The sequence below is a fragment of the Lepus europaeus genome, chromosome 5, assembly GCF_033115175.1.
Source record: "Lepus europaeus isolate LE1 chromosome 5, mLepTim1.pri, whole genome shotgun sequence".
Classification (NCBI taxonomy): domain Eukaryota; kingdom Metazoa; phylum Chordata; class Mammalia; order Lagomorpha; family Leporidae; genus Lepus; species Lepus europaeus.
In genome coordinates, this window is record NC_084831.1 from 48,173,297 (window position 1) to 48,194,356 (window position 21,060).

The following is a 21,060-nucleotide window of genomic DNA, read 5'->3' on the forward strand; positions in this document are numbered from 1 at the left end:
AAGCCCCCCTCCACACCGCTCTGGCTGTAGGTCTTTGACTCTAATAAATCTATGTAAATCTCAAAAAAAAAAAAAAAAAAAAAGACAGTGTACTACGTGATAGGAAGATTTTAAGGAAGAATTGGACTCAAAACTTACCCCTAAAGAAACATTCATTCTGGGGCTGGTGCTGTGGCACAGCGGGTTAAAGCCCCAGCCTGCAGCACCAGCATCCCATATGGATGCCGGTTCTAGTCCCGGCTGCTCCACTTCCAATCCAGCTCTCTGCTATAGCCTGGGAAAGCAGTAGAAAATGCCCAAGTCCTTGGGCCCCTGCACCTGCATGGGAGACTCAGAAGAAGCTCCTAGCTCCTGGCTTCAGATCAGCATAACTCCGACCTTTGCAGCCATTTGGGGAGTGAAGACCTCCTACTCTCTCTCTGCCTCCCCTCTCTCTGTGTAACTCTGACTTCCAAATAAATAAATCTTAAAAAAAAATTAATTCTCCAGATAAACCCAACTCCTCTAGAAAAAAACAAAACAAAACAAAACAAAAACCTAACCTGTGGCAAAAATTAAGTCTTGGGAGCATGTTTATGAAGTTTAGATAACAAGGGGGTAACTTGTAAATGGAGCCACAGCCAAGGGTCCATGATGGGCTTGAGACCTAAGACACCGGGCAGAAAGGGAGGGGGTGATAGGGAAGTGTAGTCCAGCTGGAAGGCCCAATGTGGGAGAAGTGAAGAGGAACCTCGACTACTCTGGTTAATGGAGGGCTGTGGCTGATGAGGCTGCAAAGTTGGGTTGGAACCCACTGATGGCGGACTAGATGCTGGAAGGGCCACTGTAGCCTTTTGAACTGGAGAGTGGTGTTGTCAAAGCCAGTTTTCTTGATAAAGAACCTGATGGAAGCCCACTAGGAGGTGCTCATGGGTGTTTCAGAAAAACAGAGAAGACCTTGAAATAGTCCAAAGGAGGAGGGTGAGAAGCTCAGAGGGAAAGGATCACAAAGGAGTAGATATGTTGTAGGCAGGCATAGGGAATAAAATTGATCAGGTTTGTGAGCTGGAAGACCACACCTTTACCACGCCCCTATGTGACCTCCTGCCCCTACCTGGCCACACCTGTGTGCCCACTGGCCAATCAGGCTAATTAACCACTCCCCTTTGGAAGTGGATTAAAAGCCTGGGACACGGTGAAATCGCTCTCTTGGCTTTCTGGCCTTTTGCCATTGTGTGCCCCTGCTTACCTGCACCTCCAGGGCACGTGGCTTTCAGGCCACCTGCCCCATGCTTCCTGGCCTTCATGCTCCTCCACGTGGCTGGCTCCTGGTACTAAGTAGGAATCCAGATTTCTCTCTCCTTTAGATAGGGCCCTCACTCTTCTATGCATCTTTCACACTGAGTAAAAGCTTAAAATGTATCATGCTGCCTCGTTCATTTATGCCGGTATTCAGAATTTTTCTCTGAATATTAGGCAAGAACCTACACAGGTTATTAATATTGGGGATTAGTTAATAAGCACATGGTGATATCGTATGGTACCACATAATCCGATTTCAGATACATCATAGGGACTGTGCTGGGGGTGGGGAATGGAGACAGGACCAAAGGGTCAGCAGGGGCTGGAACGCCACAGAGGCCTTGGGTACATGGAGAAGGCATCAGAGACGTCTCAAGCAGCTGGTTTAGGAAGGAAGATGGTATCACCTATATGTAAAACAGAAGAAGAAAATTTGTTCAGCAGAACTCCCAGCATCAGAGGAAGCTGACCAGCCTTCTGGTGGAGTTGTATTTCCCAGCCTAGGTTCTATTAACACTTTGTGCCCCACGATTCTTTGTCATGGGTGCTGTTGTGTATCACGTAGAATGCTTAGCAGCATCCCTAGCCTTTATCTGCAAGATGCCAGTAGCACAACCCTCCCAAGTTACAACAATCATAAGCATCTCTGGATGTTGCCGTGTAGCTTCTAGTGGGCAAAGTCACCCCCAACTGAGAACATAGAGTAGAGAAGGTCTGGTCTCCATGAGACCTGAGCTCCCATCACAGAGGGCTCTGTGCCAGGAACTCTGTGCATGGGACAAGGAAGGGGATCTGGTGGAAAGAGGTGAGCCCCACCTGTATCCCCCTGAGCTGGCCCCAGGTGTCCAAGGACCAGACATTCCATAATACTCCACCTCTTCAGTAGAAGCATTAGGGAATGCCAAACACCACTGGATTCCATATAGAAAAAGGAGAAAGAGAAGCTTTCCAAAGGGTGGAACTAAGGCCAAGAGGATCCAAGGCTCAAAATGGGGAAAGATGGGAGGAAGAGAGACAGAGACCAGAGAATGAAGGGCTTTCCTAGACCCAGAATTGGTGTTTGTTTCTGTCAAATTTGGCTTAAATCTCTGCGGAAAGGGAGACAGTAACAACTGGATGCTTTTTTAAAAACCCCCACATCCAAACCAGATACACTCTTAAGCATACAAATTATTCATTAAAACATTCTTTAATTTTATTTGAGATTTATAATGATATTATTACTGGCCAATTCTGCTAATGAGAGAATCTAAATAACCCAAGGATAGAGAGACAGCTGCATAGCCCTAAGCAAGTCGGTTCCCTTCTCTGGGCCTCTATTTCTTCAACTGCAAAAGGGAGTTAATAATTTTCATCTCACAGATTATTATGAGGAGTAGATAAAATAAGACAGATGAAATGCCTTTCACATGGGAGTTCAATTATTATCTATCTGTCTCCTCACCTCTCTATGCAACTGTCCATCTCTATTTATTTCATTTAATTTATATCTGGAAGAGAAAGACCTTGTACTCAGGTAAGGCATCGTCAGTCCAGATGTGTGCCTGTTATTGACATTATAATTCTAGAGAGCACTTTGAGAGATGACTATTTAAGACATCTGGTCTCCTCTAGGCACAGATATGTTGGATCTTAATGCTATACAATGCCTGCATGCAAAGTGTAAAGTCCATTGGATTATACATATTTTGCAGGCTCCAGATGTTTGGCAATATATAGTAGAACCTCTGTGTAACTGCTAGCATTTTCAAACAATTTGCTGCCCAAGTTGGTGTACCAGTATTATCCTTGCTTCAGTCTGCTTAGACAGACTGATCAGACCTCAGAAATTCCAAGTGCCACTCAACAAGACCACTTCTGGAACTGTGCCTTGATTTCTTTTCTGCCTCCATCTGCAAACAGGATCCCTTTCCTAAGCTGGTGTTGGTTGAACAGCTTAGTTTCCTTAACCACATGGACACTACTCTTCAAAAAGTCTAAAGGGCAGTAGTCTTGGGTATCTGGGCCACTTTTAGGGTGTTTGCTTAATGGATGCCCTGATTAATAATTAACTACTTTTGATTGAGAATTGAGTGAGTTCTGTTAATTTGGAACTTTGGCTGGATCTTCCATGTTCCATAGACACCTTTTCCTTCAGCTCCTTGGATAGACAGGTTTATTCCTTCAAGTTGACCTGGGGTGACAGCTCCTGGATGAGATGTTGGTTGCTGCTTTCCTCACCTTGTTTTTGGTGACTTGTCAACCTGCGGTGACTGCACAGGAGAAGGTGAACCAGTAAGTGGACCTTAAGTATCTGCAAAATTTGCACAAAGGGATCATCTGCTAGGAATCAAGGCATTTTACGTTTGCAAAAGTCCACGTGAGGACAGAGTGTAACTTCGCTCATGGCATTGCTACTCCAGAGAAAGACTGTGGCACCTGAAAAGATCAGGCACCTGGAGTCAGATTGGCACAGGTATACACCCCAGCTCTAATGCCTGGGAGCTGGGTTAGGAGAATCTGCCCACATACTCTTGATAATAATCCAGAATAAATCACTTGATCTCTTTTATCCTCAGCTTCTCTGTCTGTAAAAGTAGAAAAATATTGCCTCTTTTTTAATAGGAGTTATTGCAGATGAAATAAGAAATTCTAGATATGAAATACACTCAGCATACAGTAGGCACTTAATAAATGGTAGTTCTCTTGTGTGATGTTGGATAGTTAGCCTCTACTTCCTTATCTGTAAAACCGAATCACAAAAACACCCACCCCATAGGTTTGGGGGAGCAAAGCAGTAGAAAATGTGTGCAAAATCATGTTGGGAAAGCAGGGGACTCTAGAGATGCTGGGCCGCTTCATTCTAAAGTTAAGTTTACCTTCTGTTGTGGGGTAACAGACAGAAGAGAGATTTGCGTTTGTAGCATTTTACCCATTCCAATTCCTTGCAGCTCCCTACCTGGGGCTTCGTGCTGTTTAAATCTTAACATCAAGTGTGTTGTAACGCCTCCACAACCCCTTATTTCACCTTTGGGATAGCTTTAAAGAAGTCTCTGTCACCTAAACATTGGCTATTTTAAACAGTTATTCTATTTAAATAGATGATTGTTAGATTATTCAATTCTGGATCATTATTGCTTTTTAAAGGCTAGCGCACGAGCGTCTTCCTTTAAGTAACAGTTCAGAAGGAGGGAAAGCAGTTCATAAGCAGTTAATTTGTCACTTGTATTTAAAGCAAATACAATTTTGAAAAATCAGAAATTTCATCTCTAATAATCAGAAGATAAAGGCAAGAGAACGGTGGTGAAGGAAATCTCGGCCAAGATACTCTTAATTATAAAAGCTTATCATTGTAATCCCTTTTGAAAATGAACAAAGAGTCTTGATGTTTGATGAAATTATCAAACAAGACAGACCAGTGAAGAGGCAAATTTCAAGTCAAGGCAAAAGAGAACCAATTAAATACTTTACAAAGTGCTGAAGTAGGGAATCCCACGGCCTTTGTGTGCCATGGCAGTGCGTCTGACACTGGCTTTGAAAATGGAAAGCCACCGGTGAAGGAACTAGGTTCACATTCTGCTACTGGGATATACGATTATTTACTAATATTATGTGATCTCAGGCAAAATTTCAACTTTTCTAATAGCTTCATTTTCCTCACTTGCAGAATGGGAGGAAATTCAGAGCAAGAATTAGTTGCCTAAGAAGTCCTTACCTAGTAAGCAACCATTGGATGGTGTTGCCAGGTGATGTGTGATTGCTATTCTCATTCTCTCTGAGGGTTGACAATTCCCTGATAGAACAATTTATGATACACCAACTGGCATGGATCCTCCAGGTCACTCAGGGGCTTGAAGCTTTATTTTTAATAACAACACTTTTAACTTGCCTCAAATAAATCTCATATAAACCTTATCATTGCAAATAGATTTATTTGCATTTTAAAGATGTATATTTATTTCCTAAGGCATGCTTATCATTTACTCATTATAAAGTTTTAGTAGAAAAATGGAATTGAGAAAAAAATTTTAAGACAGAGGTGATGGAGAGAAGTTATACTCTTCAGCCTCAAAATAGTGGGTTTTGATAACATTTTTATTACATATTTTATACAAATAAGACCTTTTAGCACTTGTGCTGCAAAAAGTTTTTAAAATTTGAAATAAAAAATGATTGAGATTTGTTTCTCACTAAAATATGGTCGTCCTTCTTAATGAATATCTCATGTGCACATAAAGGTGGGTATTCTTCCGCTGTTTGGTCTGATTCCAGAACAAGTCAAGCTGAGCGCTAATGTTGCACAAATTTTCATCTCACTGTTCTGTTAGTCACTGAGACAAGAATGTGACATCCAACATGCTTCTGGGTTTATTTTTCCTTTCAGTTCTACCAGTTTCTGCTCCATGCATTTTGAAGTTCTTTTATGAAATTCACACACACACACACACACACCACACAGCACACACAAAACATCTGTGATTGTCGTCTGACTTCTGGATGATTTGCCTCTTATGAAAAGCTTTCATTATCCCTGGTTATTTATTCTACAGTCTATTTTATCTATTACTAATGTAGTTAATATCTATGATTATTTGTGTTTACATGGAAATTCTGTAATATGTTAACTTATAGGACTATTTTAAAGTATACTTCAATTAGACACAGATGAGTCTTGCTTTGCCTAACACAATGATCTCTGTCATTTAATCAGTAATTGGACCATTTACATCTAAAGCAATTATTGATATGCCTGGTTTTAAATCTGCCATTTTGCTATTTGTTTTCTATTTGTCCTGTGCCTTCTTTGCTTCACTTGTTTTTTCCTTTTTTCAGTCATCTTTTAGATTTAATATTTTCATAATTACAAATTATTATCTATTCTACCTGACTTAATTTTTTAGCCATTACTTGAAGATTTAAGGCATATCATTAACTTATCACAATTTCCCTTCAAATAATTTCATTCTACTTCTGATGTCATGTTTATTGTATCTGCATAACTTCCTTTGACATTTCTTGTAGTGCAGATATTGTGGTAATAGATTATGTTTTTTAGAGGGAGGGATCTGAAAAAGTCTCTATTTTGTCTTTATTTCGAAAGATATATTTGCTGAATATAAAATTCTGAGGGACTGGTTTCTTCCCTTCCCTACCCACATCACTTTTAGGACACCCTTCCACTGCCTTCTGGCCTGCAGACTCTATGAGGAGAAAGCTGCTTTGTTCCTTTGTGTAAAATTTCTAAAAACTTTCTTCTTGGCTTCTTCTTTGGCTCTGTGGATTTATAGAGTGCATCAAGTCTGGAAATATTTTTGCCATTATTGGTTCACATAACGTTGCTTAGTTCCTACCTCCCCCCCTAGCCTTCTGATGGTCCAAATGTAGACGCTAGCCTGCATGATACAGCCGCAAGAGGCTCTGTTCTCTGCTGTTGTTGGCAGTCTTATTTGTTTCATTTTGTCCAGTTTCTCTCAATCTATCTTCAGGATTACTAGTTTTTTTTTCTTTTGTAGTGTTTAATCTTCCATTAAGCCAATCCAGTGAATTTTTTTTTCATTTTACTTAGAATTTTTAGCTTTGCAAGTGCTGTTTGGTTTTTTAAAGTATCTTCCATTTCCCTCCTTACTGTGTTCATGATTCTTCTAAAATAATAAAGCACATAAAGTTCTTGCATGCTTCTTCCATTAATTCTATTTCATATGTCTTTAAAGTTGTGTTTATTTATGTGAAAGCCCAGGAGAATAAGAGAGGGTAGGAGGAGAGATCAAGAGAGGAAGAGAACAAGAGAGATATCAGGTCGAGGTCACGAGTCAGTAATTCCATCTGGATCTCCCAAGTGGGTTCCAGGAACCCAAGTACAAGAACTATCACCTGCTGCCCCCAGGGTGTGCCTTAATAGTAAGCTTGATCAGAAACACAGGTGGGACTTGATCCTGGGCAGTCCTAAATGGGAGTGGGTATCCCAAGCAGTGGCTTAGCCTGCTGTGCCACAGCACCCACCACTCTTCATGGGTATTTAGAATTAGGAAGGACTTAGTATCTAGCTTAAACCACTCGTGCTGTAGAGAAAGAATATGAATTCTTTGAGAGGGAATGGGAGTATTCAATAACAGGACCACTCTGCTAGGCGTTTTCTGAATACTGACCAATTCAATCCTCCTTCTATCGTTCCTATTAATATCCTCTTAATAGCAGACTGGAGAGGAACAGCATAATCCAACCAGTTCTGAGTCAGCCAGTTATCTAGTGGCACAGTCAGGCCTTTCCATCCTCAGACTGCTGTTACTACCACAGCTGTCACTACTGCACCCACAAAAAGCAAAGCAAAGCAAACATGCTTCAGGAAGAAATTACACAGTTTGATAATCAAGACAAACACTTAGTTTGGAGTTAAAATATTCCAAGGTTTTTCCTCGCATTTTCAACTCAATATTTCCATGGACAGAAAACAGAATCCCTTATGGGATTTGAAGAAGTATGAATAAGGACCCCAAAGGCAGAGAGCAGCCATCTAAGCAGTTGCTGGCTGTCTTGCCTGTCTCCCCATATGGGACGTGTAGGTGGTAGACCCTAAAGAAGCTGCAAATAGATCCTTCTTTTTAATTTCATTGCTTTTATGGGCATTGGAGCATGAATACCAAAGGATTCTGAACCAGAGCCATGCGCATATTTTTAACATTGTCCAGATGACCGGGAATCCACATGTATTAAGATACTGCAAAGTTTTGATTAACATAAACGATGGGAGTAGCGGATGTGAGTCAACCTGAGTCACGTTAATATGGTCTCCAGGATAACTGATCCTTAGCTGTGTTTCAAGGGCACCCATATGAGACATGGGATGTGAGCAATGTGTTTAAGCCCTAAGGTTACCACTTAGTGATCTTGAACTTGGGCCAATTACTTAAATTCTCCAAGCTTGTCTTTTTCTATCTATAAAGTGAAGATAGTATACATCTCACAGAGTTCTTGTCAGGAGCTATGAAAATTCTCATGAAATAGCACAGAACCTGACATGCAGTACGCCTTTAGAGATAAATAATCTTTATTATCCTATTTTTAATTAGAAATTGTTCAGAGTACATTGCAGAATAAGGAAAAAGTTGTATAGGCTTTGGGGCCCAAAAGTCTTGGTTTAAATTCTGGTGTTCCTACTAACTACCCATACAACTCTAAGCAAGTTATTTCATCTCCCCCTAGAAGAAGCTCCTGGTTCCTGACTTCAGATTAGCACAGCTCCGGCCATTTCAGCCAACTGGGGAGTAAACCATCACATGGAAGATCTCTCTCTCTGTCTCTCCCTCTCTTGTAACTCTTTCAAATAAATTTTTTAAAAAAATCTTTTAAAAAAAAGTTATTTCATCTCCCTATAAATATGTTTTGGTAACCTATAGAATGGATGTAATTCCTACCCCATTGTTATGAAATTTTAATGAAATGCTATTAAATGAGATAATAGGTTCCTGTAGAGAGTTTGCTATTGAGTTCTCATTAAATACCAAGTGTTGTGCCTGGTACTAGAGTACAGAGGTGAGGGGGCGTGGCTGTGACCTCCGCCTACTAGAACTCGCAGTCTGGGGTGGGAATGGAGGGAGAAGACTCACGTAGGGGCCTCTACGTTAGTATAGTATAGTATCACACCAGTGAGGTGTGATAGCATTCGTGTGGAGGAAACAGCATTGTGCAAATGTTGCAGGAGAGCTGGCATGTGCTTAGAACTGGAAGTTCTGTATGGAATTCTCTGTGTTTCTGATAGAGTACATACGTTGTGCATTCATTCAATAAATAGTCTAGGGATGCCGGGTGACGGAATGAACTAAACAGATAATGTTCCTGCCCCCCATGGAATTTACAATATAGTGACAGAATCATTCAATAAGCAAGTAAACCAAAAATTCCATTGCAAATTGTGTGCAGTTTCAACACAATACAATGAAGGAAACAAGCGAGAACTTTTGAGTGGGGCTATCTGGGAAACCCAAAGATAAGCTGGGTGGGGGTGCGGCTTCTCTGTGGAGGTGGCATTTAAACTGAGATGAAAAGCGTGATGGGGAGAAGCCTTACACTAGGATGGTGGCTGTGGAGAAAAAAGAAGCAGAAAGAAAACAGAACAGGAGGCAAGGATGCACTATGAAGACTTCCACAGAGAACAGGCCACGGAACAAGGGAGCCAGGAAACGTGGTCCCGATAGCGACCGGCAGGGGAAAACGTGGCGCGCAGAGAGCCAGGAAGACCCCCGGCATTTGGCGACGTGGAGTCTGCTCCGGCCGGAGTCAATCTGAAACCAGCTGCGTGCCGTGGTGTGGTTTTCCTGTGGCTGAATGGGAATGGCTCAAGACAGCGTACTCAGTGACAATGAATCTCGACTATAAGCTGAGCCAGGGAGCTTAGTAGGGCGACCCCGGGCAACGATCAGGGCGAGGTTTCCTGACCCTGTAGCCTAAAGATGGTTGCTAATTAGCTATTTTGTTATCTAAATCGCTGAAGTAGTCACATCTGTGGGTCAAACATGTGACTTGCAGTTTGCTTATTGAATGCTAGGTCTTAGCCTTTGCCCAAGATGCCATTCTATTTTTTTCTTAGCACTTTATTTACTTAGTTTAGAGGGAGAGAGAGATCCCACTTTATTTCAAAGGCAGAGGGTGTGAGTCACTAGTCCTCTGCCCTACTAATAGTCTGTCCAGTACATTTTTGGTGAAGATGGACAGTCTGGTTGTGCATGCAGGGAACTGAGAAAGGGAAAGAAGACTGTCACATGTACACCACGCTTGTGCTGAGAGCTTTACATTCAAGATCTCACTCCATACCTAAAATGGTCTTGGAAGCTCTTCTCTCTGTGTCTCAGCTATAAGAAAACTGAGGTTCAATGACCGGCAAAAATGATTCAAATATATATTTGGTGAACTCCTAACAGCTTCCTGTTACATCAGTGCTTCTTCTTCTTTTTTTTTCTTTTAGACTAATTTATTTACTTGAGAAGTAGAGTTACAGCCAGAGAAAGGGAGAGACAGAGAGAGAGGTCTATCCACTGGTTCACTCTCCAAATGGCCCCAATGGCTGGAGCTGCACTGATCTGAAGCCAGGAGCCAGGAGCTTCTTCCATGTCTTCCATGTGGGTGCAGGGGCCCAAGCACTTGGACAATTTTCCACTGCTTTCCCAGGCCATCAGCAGGGAGCTGGATCAGATGTAGAGCAGTGGGGACCTGAATGGGTGCCCATATGAGGTGCCAGCACCAGGGGCGGATGCTTAACCTATTATGCCACAGCACCAGCCCAAAACATCAATTCTTCTTAACTGTGCAACTTGGTCTTACAAATATGACATTAAAAAAAAACAATGATCTCTGCTTTAAATGAGTTGGGAAATGTGGAGTTTAGCCAAGAAAATGCAAAAACTTCTCAGGGCCTTGAATATGTTACTGGGTATTCAACATCTCTAAGAGCTCTATGTTATATGCTATCTAGGCAAATGCATGAAGCAGCTCCTGGCTTCAGCCTGGCCCAGCACTAGCTGTTGTGGCCACCTGGGGAGTGAACTACAATATGGAAGATTTCTCTCTGTCTCTCCTTCTCTCTCTAGAACTCTGACTTTCAAAATAAATAAATAAATTTTTAAAAGATTAAACGATGCAATTTTTTTTTTCAGAAGTCTACTTGACAATGTGTCACAAGCTTTAGAATCACTTCAATCATCCCATTCAGCAGGGTGTATCTTCAGTAAATAACTTAGAGACAAAGTAGGGGCTCAATAATCTAATAGTTTAATATTAGGAGAGTGGAAAATGTGAAGTCATCACAAATCATTCACTTTTTTTCTCTACTATTAAGTGGAAGAAGCAAAATATAAATATAATGCTCAGTTTGACCTCAATTTATTAGGAAAATACAGAGTGCACAGAAATATAGCAAAACATTGTGGTGTGGTAGGGATTTGGGGTAATTTTTCTTCATTTATAATCTTTCCTATTCCTCTTTAATGAGAATGTATTACTTTCATAATCCTTAAAAAGTGAACTACATTAAAAAGTCCATTGGAATGATAAGATAAAATATTGTCCATATCGATATTGGCTAGAAGGTTGGAGCCCTGTAATGGCTTAATGAACGGTCCTGGGCTACCTTCTGTACTCTGGCCTCACTGATGGAATTACTGCATGTGCTCTGTCTAGACATCATGTCACAAAGCTTTTCAAACTACAGCCACACAGCACGGCTCCGTCTAGGCTTTTGCTACGTCCATTAATACAGGCTTTTTTTCTCCCCATCTTGACATCATAATGCAGTTTCTGTGGGTTTACAATGACATTATCTTGACAATTCCATAGTGAGATGCACAACTAATGCTAGAATCCTTTCCAGTTTCCAAACCTTCACCCGATACCTTCTCTCACCTTGTGGTGACTCAAATCCTCTTTCTTCACATTCCTACACTTTGTACTTCTGTTATTAAGACCATGTATGAGAAAAATGACCAAATCTTGAGCCATTTGGATTTTTAGATACCAAGATTATATGTTTAGATTCTAGCTCGGAATCAGGTTCCAATATTTAACAAATATCTCAACAATGTCACGGCCCATTCTTTCTCTTCTCTCCATCCCTCTCTCTCCCCCTCCCTCCCTCCTTCTCTCCTTTACCCACCCCTCACTCCCTACCTCTTTTTTTCTTCCTTTCCTGTCATAGATTTTTATCTAGCACCTTTATGGGTTTGGCTCATGACAGGTGCTAGGGCTTCAGTAACAACTATATAGACAGAATCTGTATCCATCAAGGTTAGAATCTGGCAGAGACAACAGAAATTATACACACGTTGCACTCATGATGATTAAATGTTTAAAAAGTGTGCAGAGATTGACCGAAAGATAAAATGAAGCATCTAACCAGTCCAGGTATGAGGAAGTATTTCCCTAAATAATTGATGGTAGGTCATAGAAAGACCAAAGGAGACCTAGGAGTTCATCCGGTGATGAGGTAGGCAGTTGGATTCATTCAGGGTTGGTTTTATGGGTAGGTATGATTGAGGCACAGTGGGGGCTGTATGTAAGATTTTAAAAAGATGAATTGTGAAATCAAAAACGGTAATGCAGGGAAATGAAGGTAGGAGGGTGTCCTACATGTGGGCAGTTTTGTTGTCAGATAGTGCAAGTTCCAAAGAGGTCCAACAAACAGTGCAATGAGAATCACTGAGCACACAGGACAGGAGAGGAGTAACTATTTACAAGTGACTCGGGAATAGTGGGCTGCAGGAGGAGCTGTTCGGAGAGTAGAAGTCCTGAATGTGACTATGGACAACAGTGGAATGAAGAAAGGATTACAGACAATGAGAAGGAGTGACTGGGAGGGCAGAGTATTACATGGCTCATTCACATGGATGATGAAGAAGCTCCCAGAGTAAGGATGGTATTTGATTAGAGAGGCAGATTGTGAACTGGGCTCTGAAGTCTTCTTTGAAGGGCTGGTAGGGCTGTTGTTACAAAAATCACACTTTCCCAAAGTGTGGTCTGCCAACTCCAGGCTGTCCCCAAAGATCTTTTCAGGGGCCCTGTGAATTTAAAACAGTTTTCATAATTCATTTTTTTTCATTTTTCATTATTTTCTCTTTTCACTGTGTTTATATTTTTACTGTTGGTGCAAAAGTAGTGGTGGATAAAATTCTTGTGACTGTTGTAAATCAAGGCAGTGGCACCAAACTCACAGTGGAAAAAAAAAATCTTACTTAAGAAAACCCTTCAGAGGTACCTTTCTCTGAAGAGAGGAGAGAACTTCCACTTTGATTATGGCCTTGTCTAAATAAGGTCGGAGTTTATGAACTCAAGAGGCTTCCATAGCCTTGGCAGCTCATGACAAGAACCTCGGGTGATTACTGACACCATAAACAAGAGTGTCAGGCCAGTGCCATGGCTCACTAGGCTAATCCTCCACCTGCAGCACCAGCACCCTGGGTTCTAGTCCCGGTCGGGGCACTGGATTCTGTCCTGGTTGCTCCCCTTCCAATCCAGCTCTCTGTGTGGCCCGGGAAGGCAGTGGAGGATGACCCAAGTGCTTGGGCCCTACACTTGCATGAGAGACCAGGAGGAAGCACCTGGCTCCTGGCTTCAGATTGGCACAGTGCGCTGGCAGTAGTGGCCATTTGGGGAGTGAACCAATGGAAGGGAGACCTTTCTCTCTGTCTCTCTCACTGTCTAACTCTTCCTGTCCGAAAAACAAAAGAGTGTCAATTATTAAATCAACAACAGGAGTTACTGTGCACTTAATCCCCATGTAGGACCTCTGTCCTTAATGTGTTGTACTATGAGAATTTACAGTAAAACTAGTCTTCAAATAGTACTTTATACTTTGTGTGTCTGTGTGGGTACAAAATGTTGAAATCTTTACTCAGTATAGAGTTGATCTTCTGTATATAAAGATAATTAAAAATGAATCTTAATGAAGAATGGGATGGGAGAGGGAGTAACAGATGGGATGGTTTGCGGGTAGGAGGGTGGTTATGGGGGTAATAACCGTTATAATCCAAAAGTTGTACTTTGGAAATTTATATTTATTAAATAAAAGTTTTCTATTAACAAAAAAGAAAGTCTTTCAAGCAGCAACAATTGTTAAACTTATTAAATCCCAATTCTCGAATAGATGCTGTGAAACATTTTAAGGGGTGAAATGGGGAGAATGTTTAAAGAACGTCCAGGGTACTGAAACAGTTGTTGGAGTTTGGAGTCAGAGAAACCACTGGCCTTAGTCTAGTCTGACTGCTTTGACACATGACCACAGACGGAGAGCCTTAAATAACCCATTTGTTTCTGGCAGTTCTGGGGGTCAAGATCAAGGCTCAGGCAGACTCAGTGCCTAGCAAAGGCCTGCGCCCTGGGTCCTGGGTAGTTTTTCCTTCCCCTTTATCCTCACATTGCCTCAAAAATGAAGAAAGCCTAGCCCTTCAAGGGAAACATAACATTATTTGTTAGCAATGGCCAGTTAGCATTTTCACATAAAAATGAAAACGTACCCACCACCATGAACTTCATGAGATCACTGGTGATATTAACAAGTTTGATTTTTTTTTCCTGTTGTATAGTGGGCTGTGTTAATAATTGTATATGATGCTTCAGAATTACATAAGTGAATGATAATTTTAAAAATTTCCAATGCCTGACATTACTAAGATTGCATATGCACACAGGAGCCACTCAAAGCATCTGTAGGGTGCTGGTGCTGAGGTGCAGTAGGCACTGGCATTCCATATGGATGCCGATTCTAGTCCTGGCTGCTCCTCTTTCAATCCAGCTCTCTCTGAAGGCCTGAGAAAGTGGTAGAAGATGACCCAAGCATTTGGGCCCCTATGTGGGAGACCCGGAAAAAGCTCCTGGCTTCTAATCAACCCAGCTCTGGCCATTGTGGCCATTTGGGGAGTGAACCAACAGATAGAAGACCTTTCTCTGTGTCTCTCCCTTTCACTGTTTGTAACTCTACCTCTCAAGTAAATGAATTAAATATATTTTTTAAAAGTATCTGTATAGGTCAGTGGATTTTAATATAAAAGAACTCACACACAAAAACCACCTCATCAGTATGCTTTCAGGTTCCATGTTGCAACTAACATAGGGCAAATTCCCACTTGTCAAGTTTTGGTGTAATATTAAAGCAAAACATTCAAGGTTATCTGAAAATACTGGCAGCGTACTGCTCCCTTTTTCAAGTGCATGTCTGTGTGAGGCTGGGTTTTTGTCATAAACTTCAGCCAAAAGAAAGGATAGCCAGTTTGAATGAAGAAGCAGAAATGAGTGTTGAGCTGCTTTCCACTTAACCAGATATAAAGGAGTTTGCAAAAATGTCAAACAATGATCCTCCTTTCACTAATCGTTTTCTTGAGAATATATTTTAATAAGATCATGTTGTTTATAGTAACATGTAATGAGTTTGTTACTGTAATTCTGAAGCATCAATGAACTCTAAAAATGTTCATTTTTGTTTTGGATTCTATGACTCTCGGTAGACACAGCCCACTTAAAAGCTATTTGAGGTCTTCAAAAATTTGTTAGGGCCTAAAGGTGGCCTGAGACCAAAAGTTCGAGAACCAGTATGAAAGGCAAACATAATTTCCCTGACTATCCCGTGGCTCCTTGTCTGGAGTTTCAACCCCATCCTGATCATTCATCATGGGTAGCGGCTCATTGCGTAATTAGCATGAGATTTGAAGCACGGTTTTTGCTACACTCGGGAGATGATTGTGCCATCCATCACAGCAGCAGCGGCCTGAAATAAAGCCTTCACACCCTGCCCACTGACCCCAACGCTGCGGCAACAAGAGAGCTCTGCCCACGCAAGCCCGTGGCCTGTTCCCCTCGCTCTGCGTGACCTGGGCAAGTTCTAACCTGTGATAAGGCAGAGTGGGATGAAAGAAAGATCATGGTTTTGGAGACAGACCAGGGTCCACCTTCCACCTGTGTGATGCCAGGCAACATTCTCACTCTCTCACTTTCGTTGGCTGATTTGTAATGCAGGCAGCTTCACTCGGAGCAGCAGGAAATGATGCGATTTGCCAGCAAACCAACCAATTCCAGTGTTGTCTCTGTCCCCGTTGGGCTGGGACTTCAGAGTGTATTTAGATTTCAGGAATCTCAGCTTTCTTATATGCGAAAAGGGCTAATAATATTACCTCCCAGGATTGTTATAGAGATTAAATGAGCTAATCCATGGAACATCCCAGCATGTAATCATCAACGCTGTCCTTTAGAAAATACTTGATAAGCATTTCACATACTTTCTATAGCTCTACTAGGCAGTGTTATTTTTAACATAATTAGAGAGATGGGAAAGCTGTAGCCTAGAGACATTAAGTAAGGGCAAGTGGATAAATTCAAACTCAGTCCTCTGGTGCCACACTCCCTGTTGTTAGCCACAGAGCTTTTTGCTTCTTTAGCTTCATCAACTGAGAGCCCTCCTCAGTAGTCATTTATCTATAAATTATAATAATTTATGCTAATCTACAGGGATAATCTGTAATTCCTCCAGCATTCTACCTGCATGTAGTAGGAGTACAATAAGTGTTCATTCTTCCATTAGCACACAGTATGTTTTACTGGAAGGAAAATGTGCACAGCTTTCACACTTGTTTAAATTCTGCACCTCAAAGATGGATGGTTCTTTCCTGTCTTTAGGAGAGTAAGTCGGGCCACGACCCCCAGAGCCGTTGACTGCCAGCTAAGCAGCTGGTCAGAGTGGACAGACTGCTTTCCATGCCAGGACACAAAGGTAAGCCATCTATGACCAGTTCAGGGGCATTTCCTATTGTATTCTATGGTGGGTATGAAATAATGGTAAGCAGTTGGGGCTATAAATCTGGGAGTCTTGGGTATCCAGGACCCATGGACATCTGGATGGTGAAACTTGGCCCTCATCTGATTCTATCTGGAAAGCATCAAAAGTGGAGGCTGCGAAAGATGGGTATTTATGCTTGGAGGCAGAAAAGTGGCCATCTGGACACAGGCACAGTTATTCCTGATGGCCTCTCTGGGCCCAGGCCAAGCTTCTGACCTTTAATGAGGGTCATCTGCTGAGGCTGATGGCTTAGCAACAAAATGCCAAGCTGTCCATGGGGAGTTAAATAGCAAAATGCATAGCTCCCTATGGGGAACTGAGGTAAGCCAGGGGACACCTGAGAGGTCTTCCTGAGGACTCTGCTTTCATGGGCTGAGAAGGCAAGCACCCCCAATGCGCAGGGGTGGGTCTGTCATGGTTTGCTTTGGTTCCCAGGAGCATGCTGGGAAGGGATGCAGGGAGTTTCCATTCTGGCAGAGCAGAGTCCCAGAATTCTGACTTTGTTCAGAATCACTGGCTTGGAGTAATAACAAAAAGCAGTCTGAATTCTGTTGTTTTATTACTGGTTTTAAATTCCCTGGTGGTGGGCGTCTACCTGGCTTCCTCTGTTAAGGCACTAGGATGGCATCGAGGACCACTCAGGCAATCCACTGTAATCTCATCTCAAAAACATGAATAATGTAAACAAAGAACTTGTTTCCAAATCAGGTAAAATATATGAGTTCCAAGGATTAGAACTTGGTGTCTTTCTATAGCTACTATTCAACTTATAATCCATCCTAAAGTAGATTTTTCTTATGTGTTTCAATGGAGATAGCAGATAGTATGAGTGACTGAGAGTTTAAATCAGAATCAAATTACTGCCTTAGTCAAAAAGACATGAACATGTCCTTAAAGTAATCCTGAAAATAATTTATTCCGTTAATTATTTAAGTGAAAGGCTCCCTTCGTTTCTTTTTATAAGTGTGTTTCTTCCTCCCCAAATCACCCAAACAAAGATGTGCATTTCTGGGAACAAACATTATCTATCAACTAGAAAAAAAATTATGTCTTAATGATATGGACCACAGGCAACAGCACGGAGCAGTCCCTGAGGGAGACTCAGCGCCAACCTCCCTACAACACAGGATCTTTCTTCTTTAACAGCAAACTGGAAAACAGGGAACTTATGGGACTGCACCTTTTAGCTTGGACCCCATTCTAAGTATAGAGGTCCCAGGAAGGATGATAATAGCTTTCATAGTCACCATTTATTAAATAATTTCCATGTACTACACACTGAGCTAATGTCTTAAATCAACCGTGTAGGTTGACTTGCACAGCCAACTATGAATGATAGGCCTTGCCACGCACTTTGTGTAGGTCACCCATTAAGACAGAGGTAGAGTGTGGATGTTCAGCGTGATCAAAACAAAGACTGAGAGGCTGACCACTCCATTCTCCTACCTTCCTTGACCTATACTGGAGAGCAGTCACCTAATCCAGTTCTTCTTTAGTAGCCCAAAAGCTCACTACAATGATATTACTCAGTGTGTCCCAGGAACCAGATAAAGGGCTGATTTTTCTACCTGTATTTTCCCTAAACTTTACCAAACTTTCAGATATATCTCATTTTGAAGATGAGAAAACAGGGGGTCAGAGATGTTAAGAAATTGAAATTCTAACCCAGATTACAATAGGATTCATAATAATACTTAACCTCATAAACTTATGAAGTTGAAATTAGATTAAAGAATGTGAAGTATCTGACCACATATGAGTGCTCTACCACTGGTAGCCACACATCTCCATTATCATCATGTTGGTAACTACATCCATTAAAAATCCAATGAACTTTTTAAAGAGTGAGAAAGAAAATGGGCTGTATGTTTGTAGATTGATCACTCCACTGAGGGGGAAAATATCCTGGTATTTCCAAATTGATCATTAATTATAATCTTTTCCCACCGAGTTTACAAATCTCTTGCTGTTATTATTAACTAACAGGCAGGGAAGGCAAATGCACAGATTTGATCTTCATTTCTCCTTGCACCCTCTGCCTCTTTGCTAATAAGCAGCTAAGCAGGCAGAAGTGACCAAAAGGAGACGTGACCAGCACTTCAGCCATTGGACCCACCTGGAAAAGAACGCATGGATGACAGTAACCAAGGGGAAAGTACCTCTCTTTATTGAGCACCGATGATTAACTAGGCTCAGTGCTAGGTGTTTCTTCACAGATTCTCTCACTCAGGTCTCATATGGTGTTTTCAGCGTAAGGTGCTGTTACCCACCCATTTTGCCCACTAGAAAACTGAGGAAAGGTCACAGTGACTCTCTCGTGGTCAGTTGGTAAGTGAACCTGGGATCTGACCCCGAGTTCATCTAATTCTCGTGCCTATGCATTTTCAACTGAGACACAAGTGGAAGAGTCACTAGTGCTTGTCATTTGTGAGGTTATCCAGGTCACCCCCTCTTTTTAAAGAGTTGGAAACTAAGACACAAAGTACTACTCGCTGATTCTTTATACAGCAAGAAATAGGCTGAGGTCAGGGACTCACAGCTCTTCTGCTCCAGCCTGTGGGCTGGGTGGAAGTGAGAGGCAGCAGGTAACACAGGGCTGAGGTTCCCTTCTCGGACACTGTGGGGGTGCCCTCCACACCGCATGTGCTGTATTACTGCACACTGCATCTCCTCAGTTAGACCCTAAGCCTCTGGAAGGCACGGATGGGACTTCATGTTTCTCTGAATATCCTGATCTGTGGGGAAATTCTTCTATTCTGATACTACACTCCATAGAAAGTACTACCCTGAGGCCGGCACCGTGGCTTAACAGGTTAATCCTCCACCTTGCAGCGCCGGCACACCGGGTTCTAGTCCCAGTTGGGGTGCCAGATTCTATCCCAGTTGCCCCTCTTCCAGGCCAGCTCTCTGCTATGGCCCGGGAAGGCAGTGGAGGATGGCCCAAGTGCTTGGACCCTGCACCCACATGGGAGACCAGGAGAAGCACCTGGCTCCTGGCTTTGGACCAGCGAGATGCTCCGGCCGCAGCGGCCATTGGAGGGTGAACCAACGGCAAAAAAAGGAAGACCTTTCTCTCTGTCTCTCTCTCTCTCACTGTCCACTCTGCCTGTCAAGAAAAAAAGAAAGTACTACCCTGAAACCCTAGCGCCCCAAGACTGGCATGCATTTCATCTTTCCCTGCCTTCCATCAGAAAGCATTTACTCATCAGAGATGAATAAATAAATTAATTAATTAATTAAATAAAATAAATCTGAGATCAGATCTCAGAGCTCACTATGTCTCTAGCCCTTGGGTGGGTTGCATCCATGTAATAGGCGAGATGACCACTTACTGTCCACAATTCCCAGCAGCTGCAGCCACAAGAAGCTGTTTCTTCCAGGTAGTAAATTCCCAGAGAGCACTATCGCTGGCCTTGTTGAGTCACCTGGCGATCTCTGAAGAAATCTCCGCAATGAGGCAGATGTGATGCTCTTGAGGGCTGGGCCTGGTTCCTACCCACACATCCCCATAACTGAGTGAAGCCATCCCCCCTCAATCATAGATACAGTGCAGGGGAAAAGGAGATGCCACGACCAGAAGAAATGCTCCCAAGGAAAAGTGCCTCCTAGGAACCTGACCACAGATCAAGTGTCAAGTGTAGGAATCCAAATAAGACATGGTCTGTCCATTGCCACCCTCGACCCCATAATTATATTGGTTGGAGGGGCAGACAAGTGACTGCTCAATCAGAGACTTACACAACAGGTGCAGGGAGAGAGGGAAGCTCAGGAAGACTTTCCAGGGGAAGCACGACGTAAATTTTGACAGATGACTGTAGACTAATCAGTTGAAGAAAAGAGAAGAGAGGTGTTTCCCAGCAAGTAGGTAGACCCTAGAAATACCTTGTGCAAGGCTTCCGTTTGCTGCTCGGAGGCCCCCTTTCATATTCCTGGTTGGGGAGTGGGGAGTATGCCACCTCTGGTTGAACACGACTGTTTATGTACACTCATCCCCTCAAAGACAGCTCTGTAGGCAGCTCTCAATCAGGAGACAGTTGTTCCTTATGTTGAGCTGAGACCTGCCTGCACATATCTTGGTTGATTGATTGACATGACTGTGGTTCAAAATCTGATTTAGTACCGACATCGGAGCCTCTTGCAGCCTAACAAGTTTGGGGGAACCATCTGCAGTGGTGATATCTGGGATCGAGCCAGCTGTTACAGTCCCACAGCTTGTCTAAGGCCAGCACAGTGTGGACAGGATTTCCAGTGTAAGGAGACAGGTGAGTAGCATGCCAGCGGACTAACAGCTGTGCCTGTCAAATAGATCACGCAGAACACTTTACCAGGGGGGTTTGTTAAAAGGCAGAATCCTGGATCCTTCCTCTGGAGTCTGCTTTTCTAAAAGATTGGGATGGGCCCAGGAATAGGCATTTTAAGACAAGCCAGCAGCCCAAGTAATAGTACTTCAAGTTTGTAGGAACAAAACTTCCTCCAGGTCTCCTATGCGG

General features: G+C 42.5%; 1 protein-coding gene across 2 annotated transcripts in view; it reads left to right on the plus strand.

Annotated features, from left to right (window-relative positions):
* The first annotated feature begins 3,381 nt into the window (after positions 1 to 3,381).
* Positions 3,382 to 21,060, plus strand: part of C8A (complement C8 alpha chain) — a 67,859-nt gene continuing 50,180 nt past the window's right edge. For both annotated transcript variants that reach the window (XM_062191408.1, XM_062191409.1), the window contains exons 1-3: positions 3,382 to 3,555; positions 16,411 to 16,504; positions 20,688 to 20,832. In XM_062191408.1, coding sequence (XP_062047392.1) covers positions 3,479 to 3,555; positions 16,411 to 16,504; positions 20,688 to 20,832 — 316 coding nt within the window. In that variant the 5' untranslated portion in view covers positions 3,382 to 3,478. The remainder of the gene's footprint in view (positions 3,556 to 16,410; positions 16,505 to 20,687; positions 20,833 to 21,060) is intronic.